Raw genomic sequence first — 18,123 nt, 5'->3', positions numbered from 1 at the left:
TGGAGTTACAGGCATCTGCAAGCTACACAATGTGTGATGGGACCCATGCTCAGAGTCTTTGGAAGAACAGCAAATGTTCTTTACCACTGAGCCATTTCTCTAGCCAATTTTAATTTTCCATATAGAGGTACTAACTAAATCCAATGACCAGCATCACTATAATGTCAACAGAGAACATTAACATTAAAATCGTAGTTTCTTTCAATAACTACATTTAATTTAAAGCCCTTTTACTACTACTACTACTACCACTAAAAAAAAAAAAAAAAACAATTTCAGACTTAGATACTTTTCTGTGATAAAATAGTCTTGACAAAAGTAGCTAAAGGGAGAAAGTCAATTCTGGCCCACAGTCAAGGATGTACACACACACACACACACACACACACACACACACACACACACACACACACACAAACAGTCTATCCATCATGGTAGAAGTCAAGGTGTCAAGAGTGTCAATTAGCTGGTTACACTGCATTCACAGGCAGAAAGCAGAGTCAAATGTACATTGGTGCTTAGTTAACTCACTGTGTTCATTTGAAAAGTCCCAAGACCCCTGCCAGGGAAGGGTCTCACTTGCAAGTAGGATGAGTCCTCCAGTATCAAGTAATGCAACCAATGTGATCCCCACAGGTATGCGCTGAGGTCCACCTCCCAGATGATTCTAGAATCTGCTAAGCTAACAGCACTAATTATCACAAGATCTATGTGAGGAAAACATTAAAGTATGATAAGTCTGACATTAAAATAAAAAATACTAAACCAGGTGTGGTGGGTGACAATCCTAGCACTTGATAGGCTAAACTAAAGACTGCTATTAATCTGGGGCCAGTCCAATCTTCAGAGTAAGACTCTGTTCCAAAACATTAAATAAGTAAGATCACTGAATTAAAAATTCTTAAAAAAAAAAAAAAAAATCACAGAAAAAGAATACATATGGCTAAGGAATAAATCAAACTATTACCAACAATACAAATAATTGGGAGATGTGACTGAAACTAGAATCAAGTGCCATTCTGTACTCCTTAGAATGCTTAGAATGGCAAAAGCTGGTAAGTCTAAAGTAAAGTATGAATAAGATGGAAAAACCTACCTCATCCATTACTGGCACAAACAATATGGACAGAAAATTGGCAGTTATCTAATAAAGAAAAGATCGCACCCTGTGGGCCGGCAATCTACTACTACATTTATGGATGAGGGTAATCTTTCTTACTGACAGCCTGCAGGTATCATGAATGAAGCACCACTAAACCAAAAGCTAGGGAAGGGGGCAGGGCGAACTTTCCCTGTATGAAGAGAATGCTGTGGGAGCTATACTTGGTGGGAAGATCACTAGTTCAAGGCCAGCCTCAGATACTGAGTCCTTAACGCTACACCCCACCAATAGAAACAAATCAAAGCAAACTAGAAAAAGATAGTCCTGCTCTAAGTCCCATGCATTTTAACTGTGCTATTGGGTATTCACTGGGAGAAGGAAAGGAAAAACCAACTCCAAGGCAGATATTTCTAAAAATGCACTCACTGTCTAGTTATATTGTCTTAACACAATGATGACATTAAATAATTTATCCTGTGTGTAAAGGGAAGACTGTAATGCTCTTTTGTTCAAGCTTTAAGGATTAAGCTTGTTATTTTACAAGATCACTGTCAGCAATAGTGCTGCTTTTAGTGTTTAAGGAAATCCATAGATCAATCAGACTGGACAGCGGCAGCAACTGAGCTGACTGCCGGTGAGGCTACCCACTGAGGTAGAGTATCTGACTCAAGCAATACTCCTGAGACTTTATGTGGATACACATCCTGCAATCCCACTAACCTTCTGCATCTGAGCCAGTGGGATAGGGCTTGAGGCACCACAGACCTAACAAACAAACTCCAGGTGCTTCTGATACTGTTGATATAACATTGAGGGTAGCTGCTCAAGTATCGATCAGTGAAACACATTATAAATAAGGATATAAGGTCAAGAACCAACTCTGGACATGCCTTGCATATATTTAAATACACATATGGGAAAACATGCTAGCAGTGGTGGTGCTCACCTCTAAAGCCAGCACTGGAAGACTGAGGGTTGAGGATCTCAAGTTTAAGGCTAGCTTGGGCTAATTAGGGTCTCCCTGTCTTAAAAAGCCAAGACAGTGAGACATTTCAGAAACCTACTGTCGGGCAATTTTCTTGTGCAAACGCCAAGAGTAAACTTACAGAAAGACACCAAGCAATATAATTTTAAGACTGCTGCTGTACACATAGTTGGTCATAGAACATTTGTACATGGCCATAGGGTGGTGAAAACAAAACAGAAAGACTTGGAATACTATAGATGAATATTGCCCAAACTGAGAAACAAGCTACAGAAAAGATATAAAAATCATGCTCAAATAGATTTAAGGCCATCAAAATTATATATATACACACACATGTACATATACACATACACATATATATGTATATTATATATATATTCAAGGATCTAGATGCCGGGTTTTTGTTGTTGTTGTTGGTGGTGGTGGTGGGTTTTTGCTCTTGCTGTTTTTGTCTCCACCCCCCGCCCCCTCCCCAGGACAGGGTTCTCTGTGAAGCCTTGGCTGTCCTAGACACTTTGTAGACCAGGCTGGCCTCGAACTCAGAGATCCACCTGCCTCTGCCTCCTGAGTGCTGGGATTACAGGCGTGTGTCCAGCTAAATGCTGTTTATATGAACAATGATAGCATGGAGCCATGGCAATTTAAGGTTAATGGTTGGAGTGGGAAAAAGAGAATAGGATTTGGGAAAATTTACAAGATACAGGGAAAGTATCCCTTTGATTTGTATCTTTTTGTATTCAACTAGATGAGAGGTACATAAATTCTCATTACATTTTATGTCATCAAATTGATACAGCTACTTTTACACCGGAACTGAAGAAAAACTGAATAGAATCATGGCATAGAAGACTTTTTCAACACCAAGGATTGAGGACAAATCAAAAAATGTGGGCTCAAGTCTCAGCTCTTACTATCTAGCTTTAGCAATTTAAATAATTTCTCTGCTCTTTATTTACTCAATCTGTAAAGGCCAGAAAGTCGTTCTTCCACCCCACAAGGCTGGGGCAGACAAGGTAATGTACATGAGCGATTCCTAACAGGGAAGGAAAATGAGACACTATTTTGAGAATTACAAGAGAAATCAGAGTGAAAGTAAAATAAAGAAGCAAATAAGCCCTAAATTTCCTTGTTTACACCGTTACAGCACCAACACTAACACACACAAAATAGCTTATCAATTAGTACCCCTAAAAACTGAGCAGGTTGAATAGTTTTATATTAAAGAGAGATTTAGATTTCTTTTTATTGGATGTTTTGTCTGCCTGTATGTTATATTCACCAGGCCTGGTGTCCATGGACGAGAGAAGGATGACATATACCCGAGAACTGGTGTTAGCAGTGGTTATGAGATACCAGGTGGGTCCTGGGAAAGGAACAAAGGTCCTCTCCAGAAGCAACAAGTGCTCCTAAACAGGTGGCACGTTTTATTACTTTATATTACTAATGTGGACACTGACTCAGCCTAGAACAGCGCACCTCGAGTTGTAGAGCAATTTAGTAACAGAATGTGGAACAGGCACCAATTGCCTCATTCTACTGGGTTTTATCAGGCTACTAAAAACATTATCTTGTCCTAGGACTTTATGGTGACGTATGTGGTGGGGTGGGGGAGATTCTGCTCTTTCAGTGGTCATTTCATTCCCATACAAAATGGGAGATGGTACTTAGGGAAACAAGCCACGTGTCAACCAGGATATTGTACGCCAAGGGACAAATTTAAAGCTGCCTAGCCCGCTGAAAATCTAATCCTATCCTTGCCAATTAACCTTATTAGTACTAGAGTAGGAGAAAAGAGAGGTCAAAATATGGGTGAAGGCGCTACTTATTTTCTCCTAGATCTGAAATAGTAACAAAGGCACAGCAGAGAGTTTATCCGTTTCTAAGATCCAAAACGGTCGCATCCACCAATTTCCTTTTATAAGGCCACTACCCCCTCTCCCCAAGTAAAATTTAGTAACAAGCATGGACACAGATAATAATCTTGATATTCAAAACACTGCATTGGCTACGAGTAGGTACGCTATCCAAGTGAATCCATGCGCCAAATATATGGACGCAAATTCTCTGCAAAAGAAATGTTCCTTTACTGAAAAATCTCCGTTAATGTAAACAAATGAATGTCATCATAAACCGTACCCGATGTTCTATTCAGGCCTCACTAGGTAGTTCCAAATGCTGACCCAAGATGTCCAAAAATTCTTTTTTATATATTGAAGGCTTGAGAAACGTAAATGAATTGTCGTCGGGATTAAACGCTACACTGGACAAGGAATACCTTTCATAAACTCCCAAGCAAAATTTAAAGGTCACCCTTTCAGCGCCCCGTTATTCTAATCCTTTCTCACCAAATCAGCTTCATAGTAAACTAGAGCACCGTTGGTGCAACCAAATACTCTGCTTTTGACAGAAATCTCACCACGATTAAGGTTCTGAACCTTTTCGTTTTGTTTGTTTTTTAAAAAAAGCCGAGAGGTTAAACTCTCCGAACGTCCTCCACACACTATAACGTGACCCAACTTTCTTGGCTCAGTATTAAATAAAATTTCGAACAGAATCCCTCAACTTTCAATTCAAATCCAACCTCCTAGAGTTCTCAATCAGAGATGATAGAAGTTCAAGCCATCGAAAGCATCTCCCGCGACAGGCGGAGCGGGATACCCCGCTCAAGCTCCGGGTCGACTCCATCTAAAAGCGAGGCTGGCGGGACCGGGACACCGAGCCGAGAACGAGGAGGGCCCGCGAGTGGCCCAGATCCAGGAAGGGGAGCGGCGCCGACCCCATCTTGCGGTCCTCCCTGCGGGCGACGGAGGCCCGGGACGCGCGGGTTGCCTGCTCGGGAGCCCCGCTCCGGAGCCGCCTGGCCTGGTTCCCCGCACCGAGCGGCGACCCTCCCCCCCCGGGAGGCCCAGCCGCCCGGCCCCACGCACCTGCAGCTGGGCAGTCGCGACCGCCGGACTCGCTGTCCTCCGCCGGGCGCCGCCCGCCGACTCTGCGCGCTCGGCCCGGCCCGGGCCCGCGAGGACGCGAACGAGCGCTGCGGTGCCCGGCGTGCTTCGTGTGGCCCCCTCCACGCGCGCTCGCGTTCTGCTGACTAACGGCCCCGGCGCGAGGGACGGCCGCCGCCGGGGCTCTCCGGCCTGAGTTCGCGCGCGGCCGTGGTGGCCGTCCGCACCGCAGGGCCCGGCGCTGGCTTCTCGGCAGCCCGCCTTCCTCGGCGCCTCTCTAGCCCGCCAGGCGGCGAGGCGCGCGGCCGCAGCGGGTGGGAGCTGGGAGGAGGGCCGCGGGGGGCGAGCGGCGCGCGGCCCGGCAGGAGCTGGTCACTGACTGGCGGAGGGCGCCGAAGCTGACCGGGGTTCCGAGTTGGGGGCGGGCGGGGCGCCGGCCTCGCCCACCTTCCACCAATCACAAACCGCGCAGCGGAGTCGCTACGCTACGGAGCCGCGGACAGGTTGGGAGCATTCGGCAGGAGGCGGGGACTGCGGAAAAGAAGGGCCAATAGGAACGGCGGATCTCCGCCCCTCCGCCGTGATGGACAGCGGCGTTCGGGCCAATGGGGGAATTCTAGATTCGAAGAAAGCTGGACTTGCTGCTGCCTGGGTTTGAGGAAGGCTGTCCGCGGAGTGGGTGTGGTCGAGCCCGGAGAGCGGAGCTTGACCTCTGCCACGAGTCACATGGGGCGACCTGGGGCTGGGGCGGGAAAAGTAGAAGAACTTCTTCCGGGTCACGATCGATAGACTCAACCTGGGGCGGGAATTTCTTTCCTCTTCCCTGTAATTTAAAGGCTACACCCGATTAAGGTGCTTGTGATTTTATGATGAGTTCCCAGAAAGGCAACGTGACTCGATCCAGGCCTCAGAAACACCAGAATACGTTCACCTTCAAAAATGACAAGTTTGATAAGAGTGTTCAGACCAAGGTAGGCCCCCTGCCTGTTGTGCTGACCGTGATCCCAGGAAAAAATGATCGGAAGGGGACGGGGGGGGGGGGGCGCGGGGGTGGGAATGAGAGGAGTTGGCGAGGGCGAGCGTGGACTGCAGCCCAGTTAGTTTTGGCTGTAGTGCAATAGTGTCTAAAACATTCTTCCCACGCCCTTTCGTTGACTTGGCTGTGTTCCGTGAGTACGTCAGATGGTCAGCACACTTCACTAGTGCCGCCAAGAGCGGACAGGGCAGCCTACAGCCAACCTAAGGTACCGATGAGGCAATTGAGCCCTTGGATGCTTCCCTCTGGATCATTTTCCTGCAGCAAGAAAATGAAGATTTCAGCCTTGGTGTCTCATTGCTGTTCTTCTCTTAAGTCTGCGTAGCGACTGTTTTTCGAAACCTCCAACCCCATAGGTGTGTAGGGAGTACGACCTTAGAGTCACTGCCCTCACCAACTAAGTGTTATTTCAGTTTTGTGTTGAGATTGCAAGAGCGAAGTGTTTGGCGCGTGTAAAAATGGTTGCTTGCTGTTCATACAGTTATTTAATGTAGCAGCACTTGTTTAAACTGGAAGAATATTCAGACTGTTTAGCTAGCTTGAGATATGTATACATGAGTAACGATTTTCTGTGGATAGCTATCCCGTTCCTCATAACTGTGTGGAGAGGCCACAGTCGACTTTAGTCATCCTGCAGGCCAGAATTCAACTCTCCTAAGTTTGTTTCTTGAAGTTACTTAGTAATTTCTGGGAACTTCAGCCTCACATGAGAAATCTGGCAGGATTATTCTGAAGCCAACAAAATAAAAGAGTAAGCAGTCTGGGAGGTAACAGGTGGTCAGCAGGTGATTAATTTTAAAACATTATGAAAGTAATCTTTCTAGTAACTTGTGCTTTCTTTTTCTCTGAAATGTTTAATGAGCCTCTTTCATGCGCAGGGCTCTAGAGCCATGGGTGAACAGAGTTCAGAAACGTTGATCTCCCTTTATGGAGCTTGTAGCTCTCTGAGTGATATGGATAGTAATTAGGCCGATCAATCTGTAATTACAAATTCCAATAGAAGTTGCTAAAGGGAAAAGCAGTTCGGTGAAGAGGAAAGGAGGAGATTTTAAGTTAGGCCTTCAGAGCACGTTAGGCTTGCAGGCACTGGGTCCGGTAAAACTGCCAACAGCTTTCCCTGTGTCTTAGAAAAAAAAATTATGGAGTAGGAGCTGGTAAAGTAAAATGGATTAGCCTACAATATGGCCCAGACAGCTGTGAGGGTACTGGAGTATAATTTTCTCCCACTGTCCCTGTAGCCATCTTAAAATCTGTGGAGAGGCTTGAAAGTAAGACTAGACCATACTTAAATATAATTGTGAGATGTGCTAATTAGTCCTTTCCCGAGAAGAAGGAAACTAGGGCCCCAGGTTGTCTCAGCTCTCTATTATAAAGACAGTTTTTAGACTCAAGGCTGGACCGATGAAAATGGGGTGTTAGGGAGCCTTCCTCTATTCCCACCCCACCTCCACCCGTTTTAAGTCCTTTTAGACAGCATCTCACTATGTAGACCAGGATGGCCTTGAACTTGCAGTGATTCTCCTGCCTCCAAACCTGACTATCATAGACACTTTATTAGGATGTTCATCTAAAGTGCATTTGCTCATATTTGAATATATCCTTGAAGAGGAAAGAAGCATGCACTAGTCTTTGAACGGCCAACGGGGTCAGGCTACGAAGGCCCTTTCAGCTTAGCATGAGAGTTACTTAAACAGTAAATCAGTAGCCTCCCACTTTCTGAGCTTATTTAAAAGAGGCCCATCGTTATGGTCAGCGATCTGCAATGCCATTAGGCCACTTACAGGTTTGGAAAGGGTAGGTTGCAAAATAGATAGAAATCGCCTCTCATTAAATTCGCTGCGGTGTGGATTCTGTGTAGGTGCCTTCACACGCTTTATTGAAGAAGAGCTGGTGTGTAGTGAAACACACTGGTGTTGTGAAACGTTGTCTTCTGGGTGCAGCATGGCCAGTGACCACTTGAATCCCTGGCACCTGTGAGGACCTTCGAGACACCTGCACAGGATTGGGCTCATTAACGTTCTGTCACAGAGTGGGGAGAGACTTATGAGGCATCACCTTTCCCTGAGTGTGTGTGTAAGCTATCTATGGTTGATGGGTGCTGAAAGAGACATTTTCTTCAATGGAGTAGTCACACATCAGTTGTCCTTACTCCTGGAAATAGTACATGTTTTTGTAAGAGCTCGTAATTAGAAACTAAACTCATTGGTTCACTGAACTGGATTCAGGTAAATGTTTCCTTGGACATTGTTGGTGACCTGTTGTTTCTTCCTCTCCCCCAGAAGTTCAAGAGACTGCTGTAGCAGCAGAGAGACCTCACACTGTTTCTTTCATTTTCACTCTATAATACTGGCTTGGTACTGTCTCTGCTCTTAACTTCCCTGTCAGGATGGTTGTGGGGATCATTAACATTTTTTTCTTAAGAAATAGAGATTTTCAAGGTGCTAGTGGCATCCACCTTTAATCTCAGCACTTGGGAGGCAGAGGCAGGCAGGCAGTTCAAGGCCAGCTCATCTACAGAGTGAGTTCCAGGACAGCAAGAGATATACAGAGAAACCCTGCATTGAAAAACAAAACAACAAAAAAGATAGAAGCCAAGCATGGTGGTAGCCTTTCTAGAGGGCACTGTGGTGTATGAGAAGACATGGAGAAATGGATGAGTGGTGGCACAAAGGTGTGTGTGTGTGTGTGTGTGTGTGTGTGTGTGTGTGTGTGTGTGTGTGTGTGTTCCTTTTATTAAGAGAATGCAATGAATGTGGATCAGTGACTGAATGGAACTCTTGGTAGTAGCTGTGCAAATTGAATAGCCAGGTCTTTCTGAAAAGATAATAGGAAGTGACCATGAAGAACTGCTAATGCCACTGGGCATGCTTGTACACACCCGTAATCCCAACACTTGATGCCAAGGTAAGTAAGTGGATCTCTCTGAGGTTCAGGTCAGGCTATGAGTTCTAGGACAGCAAAGGATATGTAGCCTGCTTCGTAAATAAATAACTACAAAGAAAGAAAGAGATACAAGTATGAGCCAAGCCAAGCACACTTATATGATAATCTGTGTGGGTTTGAAGTTGCTCAAAGCCTAAGAAAATTAATTAGAAATGTGTAGTTTTTGAAAACATTGTAACAAGTTTATAGAGCATAAAAATTATTTTTCTCAGGCTTATAGTTCAGGTATAACCATTGTTAACAGTTGTATGTATGTTTGTAGACATCTGTGATGTAGCATGCATGTAGTAAAATACAATTTCATTTTTTAAGTGTTGTTCAGGACAGTCTGTATACTAGCCTACAACCCATTGTATAATCTGGGCAGTTCTGCCTCAGCCTTCCAATTGGTGGGATCACAGGTCTAGGCCACCACGCTCTGCTAAATTCATGTATTTCAATCATTATGAAACATTGTATAATACAAATGTAGATTAACTTATTTAACCACTTTCCTATTAATAAACATTTGAGTTCTTGACAGTTATTTATGGTGTATAAAAAACCCTGAAGCTGGAAGTGGTGCTATATACCTCTATTATCCCAGCACTCTGGAGGCTGAGGCAAGAGGCCTGTGAGTTTTAGGCTTCCCTGAGCTACATAATGAGATCACACTTATTATCTTTTAGCAAACACTATGCTAGATGCTAAGGCTAAGGGGGAAAAAAAAGTGTATATACACATATACTTATACATACACGTACGTATTTACTACTTTAACTGAAACTTATAATTTGCAGGGAGAAGAGACAGAAAGTAATCAAATAGTCTTTCAAGTGTGTCAGTGCCTGTGCCTGTAAACCCTATGAAAGAAAAGTCCAAGAGTATTTAACTGGAAGTCTTGAGTTTGGAGAGTAAAGAAGGTTCCATTAAGATCTGATGAGTGGGTAACTGTAACTAAATGAAATGGGAAGAGCATATATGTGTGTGTGTGTGTGTGTGTGTGTATATATATAATTTTTTTTTGCAGCATTATTTTTGTTAGTGTTTCTCAATATGTATATTTTTAGATCGCCAGTGTCATTTAATGATGAAGTTGCTTTGGAAATACTATGCATTGGATCTGACTTTGATGGGGGCACAGTGTACGTTGGTACCATGGCTAGCACTGAGATGAGAAATTTTGGGCTCTCAGTGAGGGAGGAGGAATGCTATGAATTCTGGCCTAAGCTGGACTATGGAGTGAGTACAGGGCCACCCAGAGGTATATAACAATATGCTGTCAAAGAAATACAACAAAACCCAAAAGGCACTGGGGTGTTTTGCAGCTTGAAAAGGTAATTGACCAAAACTTGCTTGGCCATGGAGCTGTATGGTTGATAAAATGCCCAGTGAGCGATTTACTATGGAGCACATTCACTTTTGCTGATGGCCATCTTGATATGGAGATGAAAAATGGAAGTCTGTGGCTGTACTGTCCGAATAATACTGGAAATATACTTGTGGTAATAATGACTGATAGTTATATACTTTACTGTGTTGTATGTTATGCCATCTTGGTTCACATTATCTAATTTTCAAAATGACCCTGAGATAAATGCTATAATTATTCCATTTTACATACTGGGAAATTAGGGCTTAGGGGAGTGAGTGGTGTCACCAAAGTTACATAATTAGCATGTGGCTGTCCATTAATTAGGTAAGATCTGTATGATGAGACTCAGAGAACAAGTCATTTCAAAGCCCTTTTTTTTTTTTTTTTGTATGTGGAGTTTCTCCTTCACTTGGGATTTTTACCTCCTGAGCTCTGTTTCTTAAATTTTGAGGCAGTCTCCCTGATACAGCCAGCAAGGTCATAAACATCAGCTCTTTTTGCTGCAGCCTGCTAAGTAAGTTGGATTACAGACTTTGTCCACTAGGACCAGCTTTTCTTTTCTTTGTGTTTTTGTTTGTACTAGAAGCAGTGTGACCCTGAGATCACAGGCAGAGTGGAGGTGTAGGGGTAGCATATGACTCTGAGGTGGGCTCTGTTCTCCAGAGGTTCGCATGCACGGACCTTAACTCCTTCAGTGTGAGAGGGAGATTGTGGGGAGTCTAAAAGATGCGGCCACCAGGCAGGTGCTGGGCCTAGGAGGAGCCAGTGTTGATTGCACAGAGTGAGTTCTGTGTGAGCGGCTTAACTTTGAAGTCTGCCAAGTCAGGAGGTGCTGTGCTAGCCTCACAAAGCGTGCATGACTTTCTGTTGCTGGCTCCACCGTGGTTGCTGGGAAATCGCCTTTCAGATGACTTGGTACACATCCTAGCCACGTGTGGGGCTCCAGCCTTCAGTACCTCCCACAGCTCTTCCTCTGCCTCCGGAGTGTGTAGTAGTTCAGATCCTTCAGTAGAGACGATGCTGAAGTACACATCTTGCCTTGCGCTTTCAGGGAGCACTGCTTACCCATGGACCTCACAAGTGAAGATGCTTTCCTTGCCCCACGTCTTCACCTTTCTCTATTTGCTGTTTTGGTCAGTTCCTCCTCAATCAAAACTTTAGCTTTGGGGAAATACATACTGTGAGACTAGTGTCCCTCCAGGTCTTCACTAACCTCCAACACCTCTTCATCACTGCCCTGCTTACGCCACGTCACAGTTCCTTTCCTCATACTTAGTAATCATTGCATGCCCACGGGTAATCCTTCCAGCATCCGGCCTCCCAGCTTTTAGACCCCCACCCCTCACAAGTCTACTCTCAGGGTGAGACTCTAAACACACACACACACACACACACACACCCTCCTCCCAAACAGGTTCTATCTTTGTCCTAAAACTCACTATGTAGACCAGGCTGGCCATGAACTCCAAGAGATCCACCCCCTTCTCACTCCCCAGTGCTAGGATTAAAGGCCTGTGCTACCACACCAGGTTTACACAGAAACTTAAAACAAACAAAACTGTCTCCCATTTATTTACATGGTTTCCTGTTCCCTCAAAAACACATAGTTGTTGGCCTCATTGTCTATTTCTGCCTTTAATCCTTTGCTTTCCACTGTACGTTGTAGCCTCGAGTCTCTCCTTACCGAACTGAGTCAGGTATGTAACTCCACCCCTCGTCTTCTCCCTGTAGCACTCTCTTGATATACCCTAGGCCAGCTCAGGTCAAGCGTCCTATTTTTCTCCTACTGTGTCTAACAAACTACCTGTGCCCGTCCCTGAACATTGTACTCTTTGTGAAGATGAAATGCCTGTCTCTCCCTGTTCTAGTTTGATTTCTCTTGCTGTGACAAAATGTTCTGACTGTAAGCAATTTAAGAAGGAAAGGAATTATTTGGATCCTAGGTCAGAGTTCATCATTGAGAGAAGTCAGGGCATGTACTGGAAGCAGAAGCCACAGAGGATGGTGCTTGCTGCCTTGCTCACGCACTCCTGGTTAGCTAGCTTTCCTCTACAGCACGGGAGACTTGCCCATGTGCCACGCACAGTGGCTTGGGCTCTCCTACATCTATTAACAATCAAGTAAACCTGCAACAGACATATGGACAGGCCAGTCTGTTCTGGGTAGTAACTCCTCTATTGATGCTTTCTTCTCAGGTGACCTAAGTAAGCTATGCCAAGCTAACAGTTAAAGTCAAATAAGACATTCCCTAAGGCTAGTCCCACCCCCCTTCATATCTTAAGTCCACCCTCTCTTGCCTGTTTAACAACAGGCACAAGACTCCTTAATTACCCATTCACCCTTAATAATAGTTTCTCTATTATTGATGGATTACTGTAGATTCTTTAAAGAGCTCCCTGAGAGGGGGTGTGGCAGTGAAGGGTGCTTGCCTTGTACAAAGTCCTAGGTTTGCTCTCCAGCACTCCATAACAGTATTGTAGCATATACCTGTGATTCCAGCGCTCGAGAAGTAAAGGCAGGATCTGACATTTAGGGACAGCCCTGCCTATCTGTGATTGACTGGGCCATTGGTCTTTGTGAAATTGTTGGTTAAAATAGTCTTTTGGGAGCTAGTGAAATGGCCCCATCGGTGTTTCCTACACAAATCTGATGACCCGAGTTCATTTTCTGGGTCCCCTGGTGGGAGGAATGAACCAGTCCTCTAGACTTGTTCTCTGACCTCCACAAGCACAGCTTAGATTGGGTGTGCCCACATCGACACACATTATCATATGCACGATAATAATAAATATAAGACAAGTCTGAGTGTTCCACCTGTGTCATTATAGGTTCATCAGTAACAAAGAAACGTACTACTCTGCGGATGTTGGTGATGGAGTGGGTGTGCATTGTGGGTAGAGGGTGGAGGAGAGCTCTGCACCTGTCTGTCTCTTGCTGTGAACCTAAGACTATGCTAACACATGAAGCCCATTTACAGAAAGCAACAGACTCCAGTCCTCACGCTTATCACCCAGCAGGAACTGCCTCTTAAACAGTCTAAAAACCATTCTTCACTCCCTTCCGACCATGGCTTAACGCATAGCTTTGTGCTTGAAATCCAGCGTCCAGCTCAGCGTTTCTGTTGAGCAGCAGGATTAAATGTCTGACGACCTGCTTGACCTCTGTTCTTAAGTGAAGCATAAGGTAGCGAAGAAAGAGCGCTGCCTTTTGTCCCCTCTAGTGTTTTTACCCAGTAGCCTTCTCTAGTTTCATTAATGGCTCCAGCAGTATGCAGTTTCTAAAAGCAAAACTCTAAGAAGCATCTTTAAATCAGGCTTGTTCTAGTGTCCTGTGTTTCAGTTGATAACAAAACTGAACTTTTACTTTAATTTTCATAATTACTGACTTAGTATTTGTTTTGATTATAGCTACCTTAAGATATAATAGACACAGAAATAAAGGTATGTGTATGTGTGTGTGTGCACGCGCACATGTGCAAACATGCATGTACATGGGCGTGTGTCTAAATCTCACATTTGATTAGACTTGTTGCCCAGCCCCAGGAACCTGCTGTCTCTGTACCTCAGTGCTGCCTTACAGGGGCACCCTACCTTGCCTGGCTTTCACACAGGGCTCAGTTCCATATGCTTTTGTGACTTAGCCATCTTCCAGACCAGGCTTCCTATTTCGTCCTCATCACGAAGGCTGTGGGATGTGCACAGATGGTAGTCAGTAAATATCATATATTTGACTGTAATAAGGGCTTTGGCAAGGATAGCACCATTATAATTCAGAAATAAAAGGGGGAAAAGAATAACTGATAAATACATTATTATCCTCAGAGAGAAAGTAGATCTTGGGCACTAGAGAGTTAAGAAATTAGCCAGGCATGGTGGATGGTGGTGCCTGCCTTTAATCGGTGGGTGTGTGAAAATGCCCATCTCAAACCTGATGCAGTAGTAGCCTTCATAAGTGGTATTCTGCTCCCTCATCTGACTAAGATGTTCGCCATGACCATTTGCTGCTCACACGGTTATGCTTTTCCTGGTTCATCCTGCTTGGAATAGCTCTCCTTCCCTGTCACATGGATTGCCATCATCATGTATATGATGCACGTCTTATAGTTATTAGTGCACATATCTTGGCTTCTTTCTCTTCCTTACACAGAGGCTCAGAGACTCTCTGCCCACTGACACAGAGTCCAGCACTTAAAACAGTAACTCACTATACATGACCTGCCCTGTAGGAGCAGTCCTGTGAGGTGGCATGAAAGAATGGAAGCATGGACTTACTTTTGTTGACTACTGTTCTATGTGAATCCACTTGTGTGTTGAGCTACTATTATGTACTAAACACTGACAATAATGAGTAGGGTATGTACCCTCCATTCTAATGTCCAGCTAGTAACTAAATTTGAAAGTAGAAAACTTATGTGTGCAGTGTTTCTATTTAATAAGCTTCTATTGAAGAATAACTTACATATACAAAAGTAGAAATCATGAAGCACTTTAGTATGTTTTCACAAATGAGGTCATGTAGCTTTCTAGAACCCATTTCTCCTAGTCAGCACCAGTTCCCCTTTTTAAATGTATCCATTAAGGAAATATGAAGTTAACTTTGAGTCATAACTTGGGGGACATCAGAAGCAGTGTTAGCGGAGGTGAGCGTCGCGTGATGGGTCTTCATCGTTCATGAGTACGTTCTAGCTTCAGATAATCCTCCTTTGGCCAAAAGGAATGAGTGGGACTTGATTTTCCGACAATGATCAATTCGTCCCATCTTAAACCTGGACTTTCCCACAGCTCTAGAGGTGAATGCCTATTTGTAGTCTTAACTCTCTTGTAATTTACCTGTGTGTTCAGGCTGTAAAAGGACAACTCAAAACTTATGGTAGATATTTCATGTTTGTTTTAGTTGGAACAATTAAGGTTACCTTGAATATTTAATGAAAGAATTCAGTTGTTCTTTTGAAACATAGTTGTGTGCTATATTTTTGTTTCGGTCTGGGTGGAGTCATGTCATTAACAGGAAATACTCCTGTAGATGATGCAGCTGTTTGTATTTTATATTGGAGTTCATCAGCAGTGTTCTATTATACCTTTACATTACTCAAACCCCATTTTGAAGGTCATTTGATACTGTCGTTCATTTACATCATGGGTCTGAAACTTCAAGCTAAGCTAGGGATTACTTTAAATGCTTTGTTGTTGTATGAAAAGTTATATGTTATTAAATGCTCAGCCCTTTCCTACTAGGTGGCTGACTTGTTTGTCTTGAAGTTACTCTTGTGACTGAGGTCATCAATTGGAATAATATAATTGACATCACTATATATATATATATAAAATTTGTCTAGTGAGTGTTCAGTATACCATCATGAGCTTTTATCACAAGATTCTGTTAGTAATATGATCTCAAGTTTCATATAAACTGAATGACAGGATGGTACTGATATTTTTAAGATATAAAGTTTTAAGAGTCATATGGGGTAAACTATTACATGCTTTCTGTGTGAAAGGGAGCATTGTGGTTATTTTTATATATGGACTGTATGGGCAGTTATTTGATCCTCATATTGTTAGCTGGATGTTTAAACAATGCCGTGGCTTACTGTGGTTTTTAGCTCTTAATCTTAGGTTTCCCTAAGCCTGTGTTTAGTAAGTCTTGCTTTTTGCTTTCCAGAAAAAAAATTTTTTTTTGCCGGTATTTCTAAGTCACTGTTGGAAAACCAAGTCCCACTCATTCCTTTTGGCCAAGGAGGATTATCTGAAGCTAGAACGTACACACGAACAACATCGCATGTTGTTCACCCCCTTAAATTTCAGTGAAACATCAAAAGAAAACTGGCCATAGATGACTGAAAAAGTAGCAAAGAACAGCATGGAGAGGACCACAGGGACAGGCACTTGCCGTGAAGCCAGAGGCAGTGTGCCTGGGGACTGGCAAGAGCTAAGGAGGAGGCAGAGACAGTGTGCCTGGGGACTGGCAAGAGCTAAGGAGGAGGCAGAGGCAGTGTGCCTGGAGACTGGCAAAAGCTAAGAAGGAGGCAGAGGCAGTGTGCCTGGGGACTGGCAAGAGCTAAGGAGGAGGCAGAGGCAGTGTGCCTGGGGACTGGCAAGAGCTAAGGAGGAGGCAGAGGCAGTGTGCCTGGAGACTGGCAAAAGCTAAGAAGGAGGCAGAGGCAGTGTGCCTGGGGACTGGCAAGAGCTAAGGAGGAGGCAGAGGCAGTGTGCCTGGGGACTGGCAAGAGCTAAGGAGGAGGCAGAGGCAGTGTGCCTGGGGACTGGCAAGAGCTAAGGAGGAGGCAGAGGCAGTGTGCCTGGAGACTGGCAAGAGCTAAGGAGGAGGCAGAGGCAGTGTGCCTGGGGACTGGCAAGAGCTAAGGAGGAGGCAGAGGCAGTGTGCCTGGGGACTGGCAAGAGCTAAGGAGGAGGCAGAGGCAGTGTGCCTGGGGACTGGCAAGAGCTAAGGAGGAGGCAGAGGCAGTGTGCCTGGGGACTGGCAAGAGCTAAGGAGGAGGCAGAATGCTGCACCTATACTTCGCTGAGACTGTTTTAACAGAGGTGGTAGCTCGTGACAAAGGCCACATCATTCATGAAAAATAGACAAGCTGCTTTTATATAGTTTAAATGTAGAGACCTTTGTAATACATATACTAAACAGATAAACAGAAATAAAGTCCTGTCTTTATAATAAAAAAAGAAAATTTACAAGGCATAAAGTAGAATCAACTCCTAAGCTTACAACTTTGTAGTAAAATATGGTTGGAAATCAAGAGTCTTCTAGTCAGATTTTAGAATAATGCAGAGACAAAGTCAGAAGAACCTCTGTCCAGTGTGGAAGAGTGCCATGGAAGAGAAGGGTGGAGCTGTGGTCCTGAAAGGGCTGTACGTGGAAGTGCCATGAATCCTGTACAAAGTAAAGCTAGGTTCTCAGCTGTTTTTACCCCCTCAGTCAAAGGCAGGGATTATAAAATGTGAATTCACTTCCAGGGGCAGTAGTGATTCTCAGAGCTGATTCTTGATTCATCTATTCAGCACTGCCCTGCAGACCTGTCTGTGGTGCCGCAGGTCCTCCTTTCCCGTGTCGTCCCCCATGGTCATCAAGAACTTGAACTGTTGTCAGTACAGCTGAGGACTTGACCTTTAACTTTGGTTAACTTACAGTAGCTGCCTGGAGTTGATGGCTATTGCACAGTGCAGATCTAGGCTTTCATACATAGGTTAAGCAGATTCCTTATCAATACTAAACATTTTAGGAAAACTCCGTGAGTTCCACAACTGAGGACTTTACCTCTTGTGCCAAGTAAAGGAGCTACACAGGACTCCACAAAGCACTTTAAGAAGGTGTGCTTAGGGCAGCTGGAGAGAGATGGCTCAGTGGTTAAGAGTGCTGCCTGACCAGCCAAGGAGAATATAGGCAGTAAGCTTCGAACCCCTACCAAGACCTAGCCGATGAACAGGATATTCTCCACCGTTGAGTGGGGAGTGAGATCTGACTCTCACACAAACTCTGGTGCCCCTTTTCTGACCATGTCCCCTGGATGAGGAGACCTGGTGGCACTCAGAGGAAGGATAGCAAGTTACCAAGAAGAGACTTGATATTCTAAGAGCATATATAGGGGGAGGAGGTCTCCCTCAGTCACAGACATAGGGGAGGGGAGAAGGAGAGAAATGGGAGGAAACAGGGGAAGAGCGAACAATCGAGATGTAATATGAATAAATTAATAAAATTAAAAAAAAAAAAAAAAAAAAAAGAGTGCTGCCTGCTCTTACA

General features: G+C 44.4%; 2 protein-coding genes across 2 annotated transcripts in view; one reads left to right on the top strand and one right to left on the bottom strand.

Moving 5' to 3' along the window:
* The window catches only part of Abhd17b (abhydrolase domain containing 17B, depalmitoylase), a 34,321-nt gene extending 29,196 nt beyond the window's left edge, over positions 1 to 5,125 (bottom strand). The window contains exon 1 of the mRNA XM_051146235.1: positions 5,018 to 5,125. The gene's annotated coding sequence lies outside the window, so the exon portion shown is untranslated. The remainder of the gene's footprint in view (positions 1 to 5,017) is intronic.
* A 623-nt stretch (positions 5,126 to 5,748) lies between these two features.
* The window catches only part of C5H9orf85 (chromosome 5 C9orf85 homolog), a 59,107-nt gene continuing 46,732 nt past the window's right edge, over positions 5,749 to 18,123 (top strand). The window contains exon 1 of the mRNA XM_051146239.1: positions 5,749 to 6,006. Coding sequence (XP_051002196.1) covers positions 5,902 to 6,006 — 105 coding nt within the window. The 5' untranslated portion in view covers positions 5,749 to 5,901. The remainder of the gene's footprint in view (positions 6,007 to 18,123) is intronic.

This window comes from Acomys russatus, chromosome 5 (genome assembly GCF_903995435.1).
Source record: "Acomys russatus chromosome 5, mAcoRus1.1, whole genome shotgun sequence".
NCBI lineage: Eukaryota > Metazoa > Chordata > Mammalia > Rodentia > Muridae > Acomys > Acomys russatus.
This window is presented reverse-complemented; position numbering and strand designations above follow the sequence as displayed.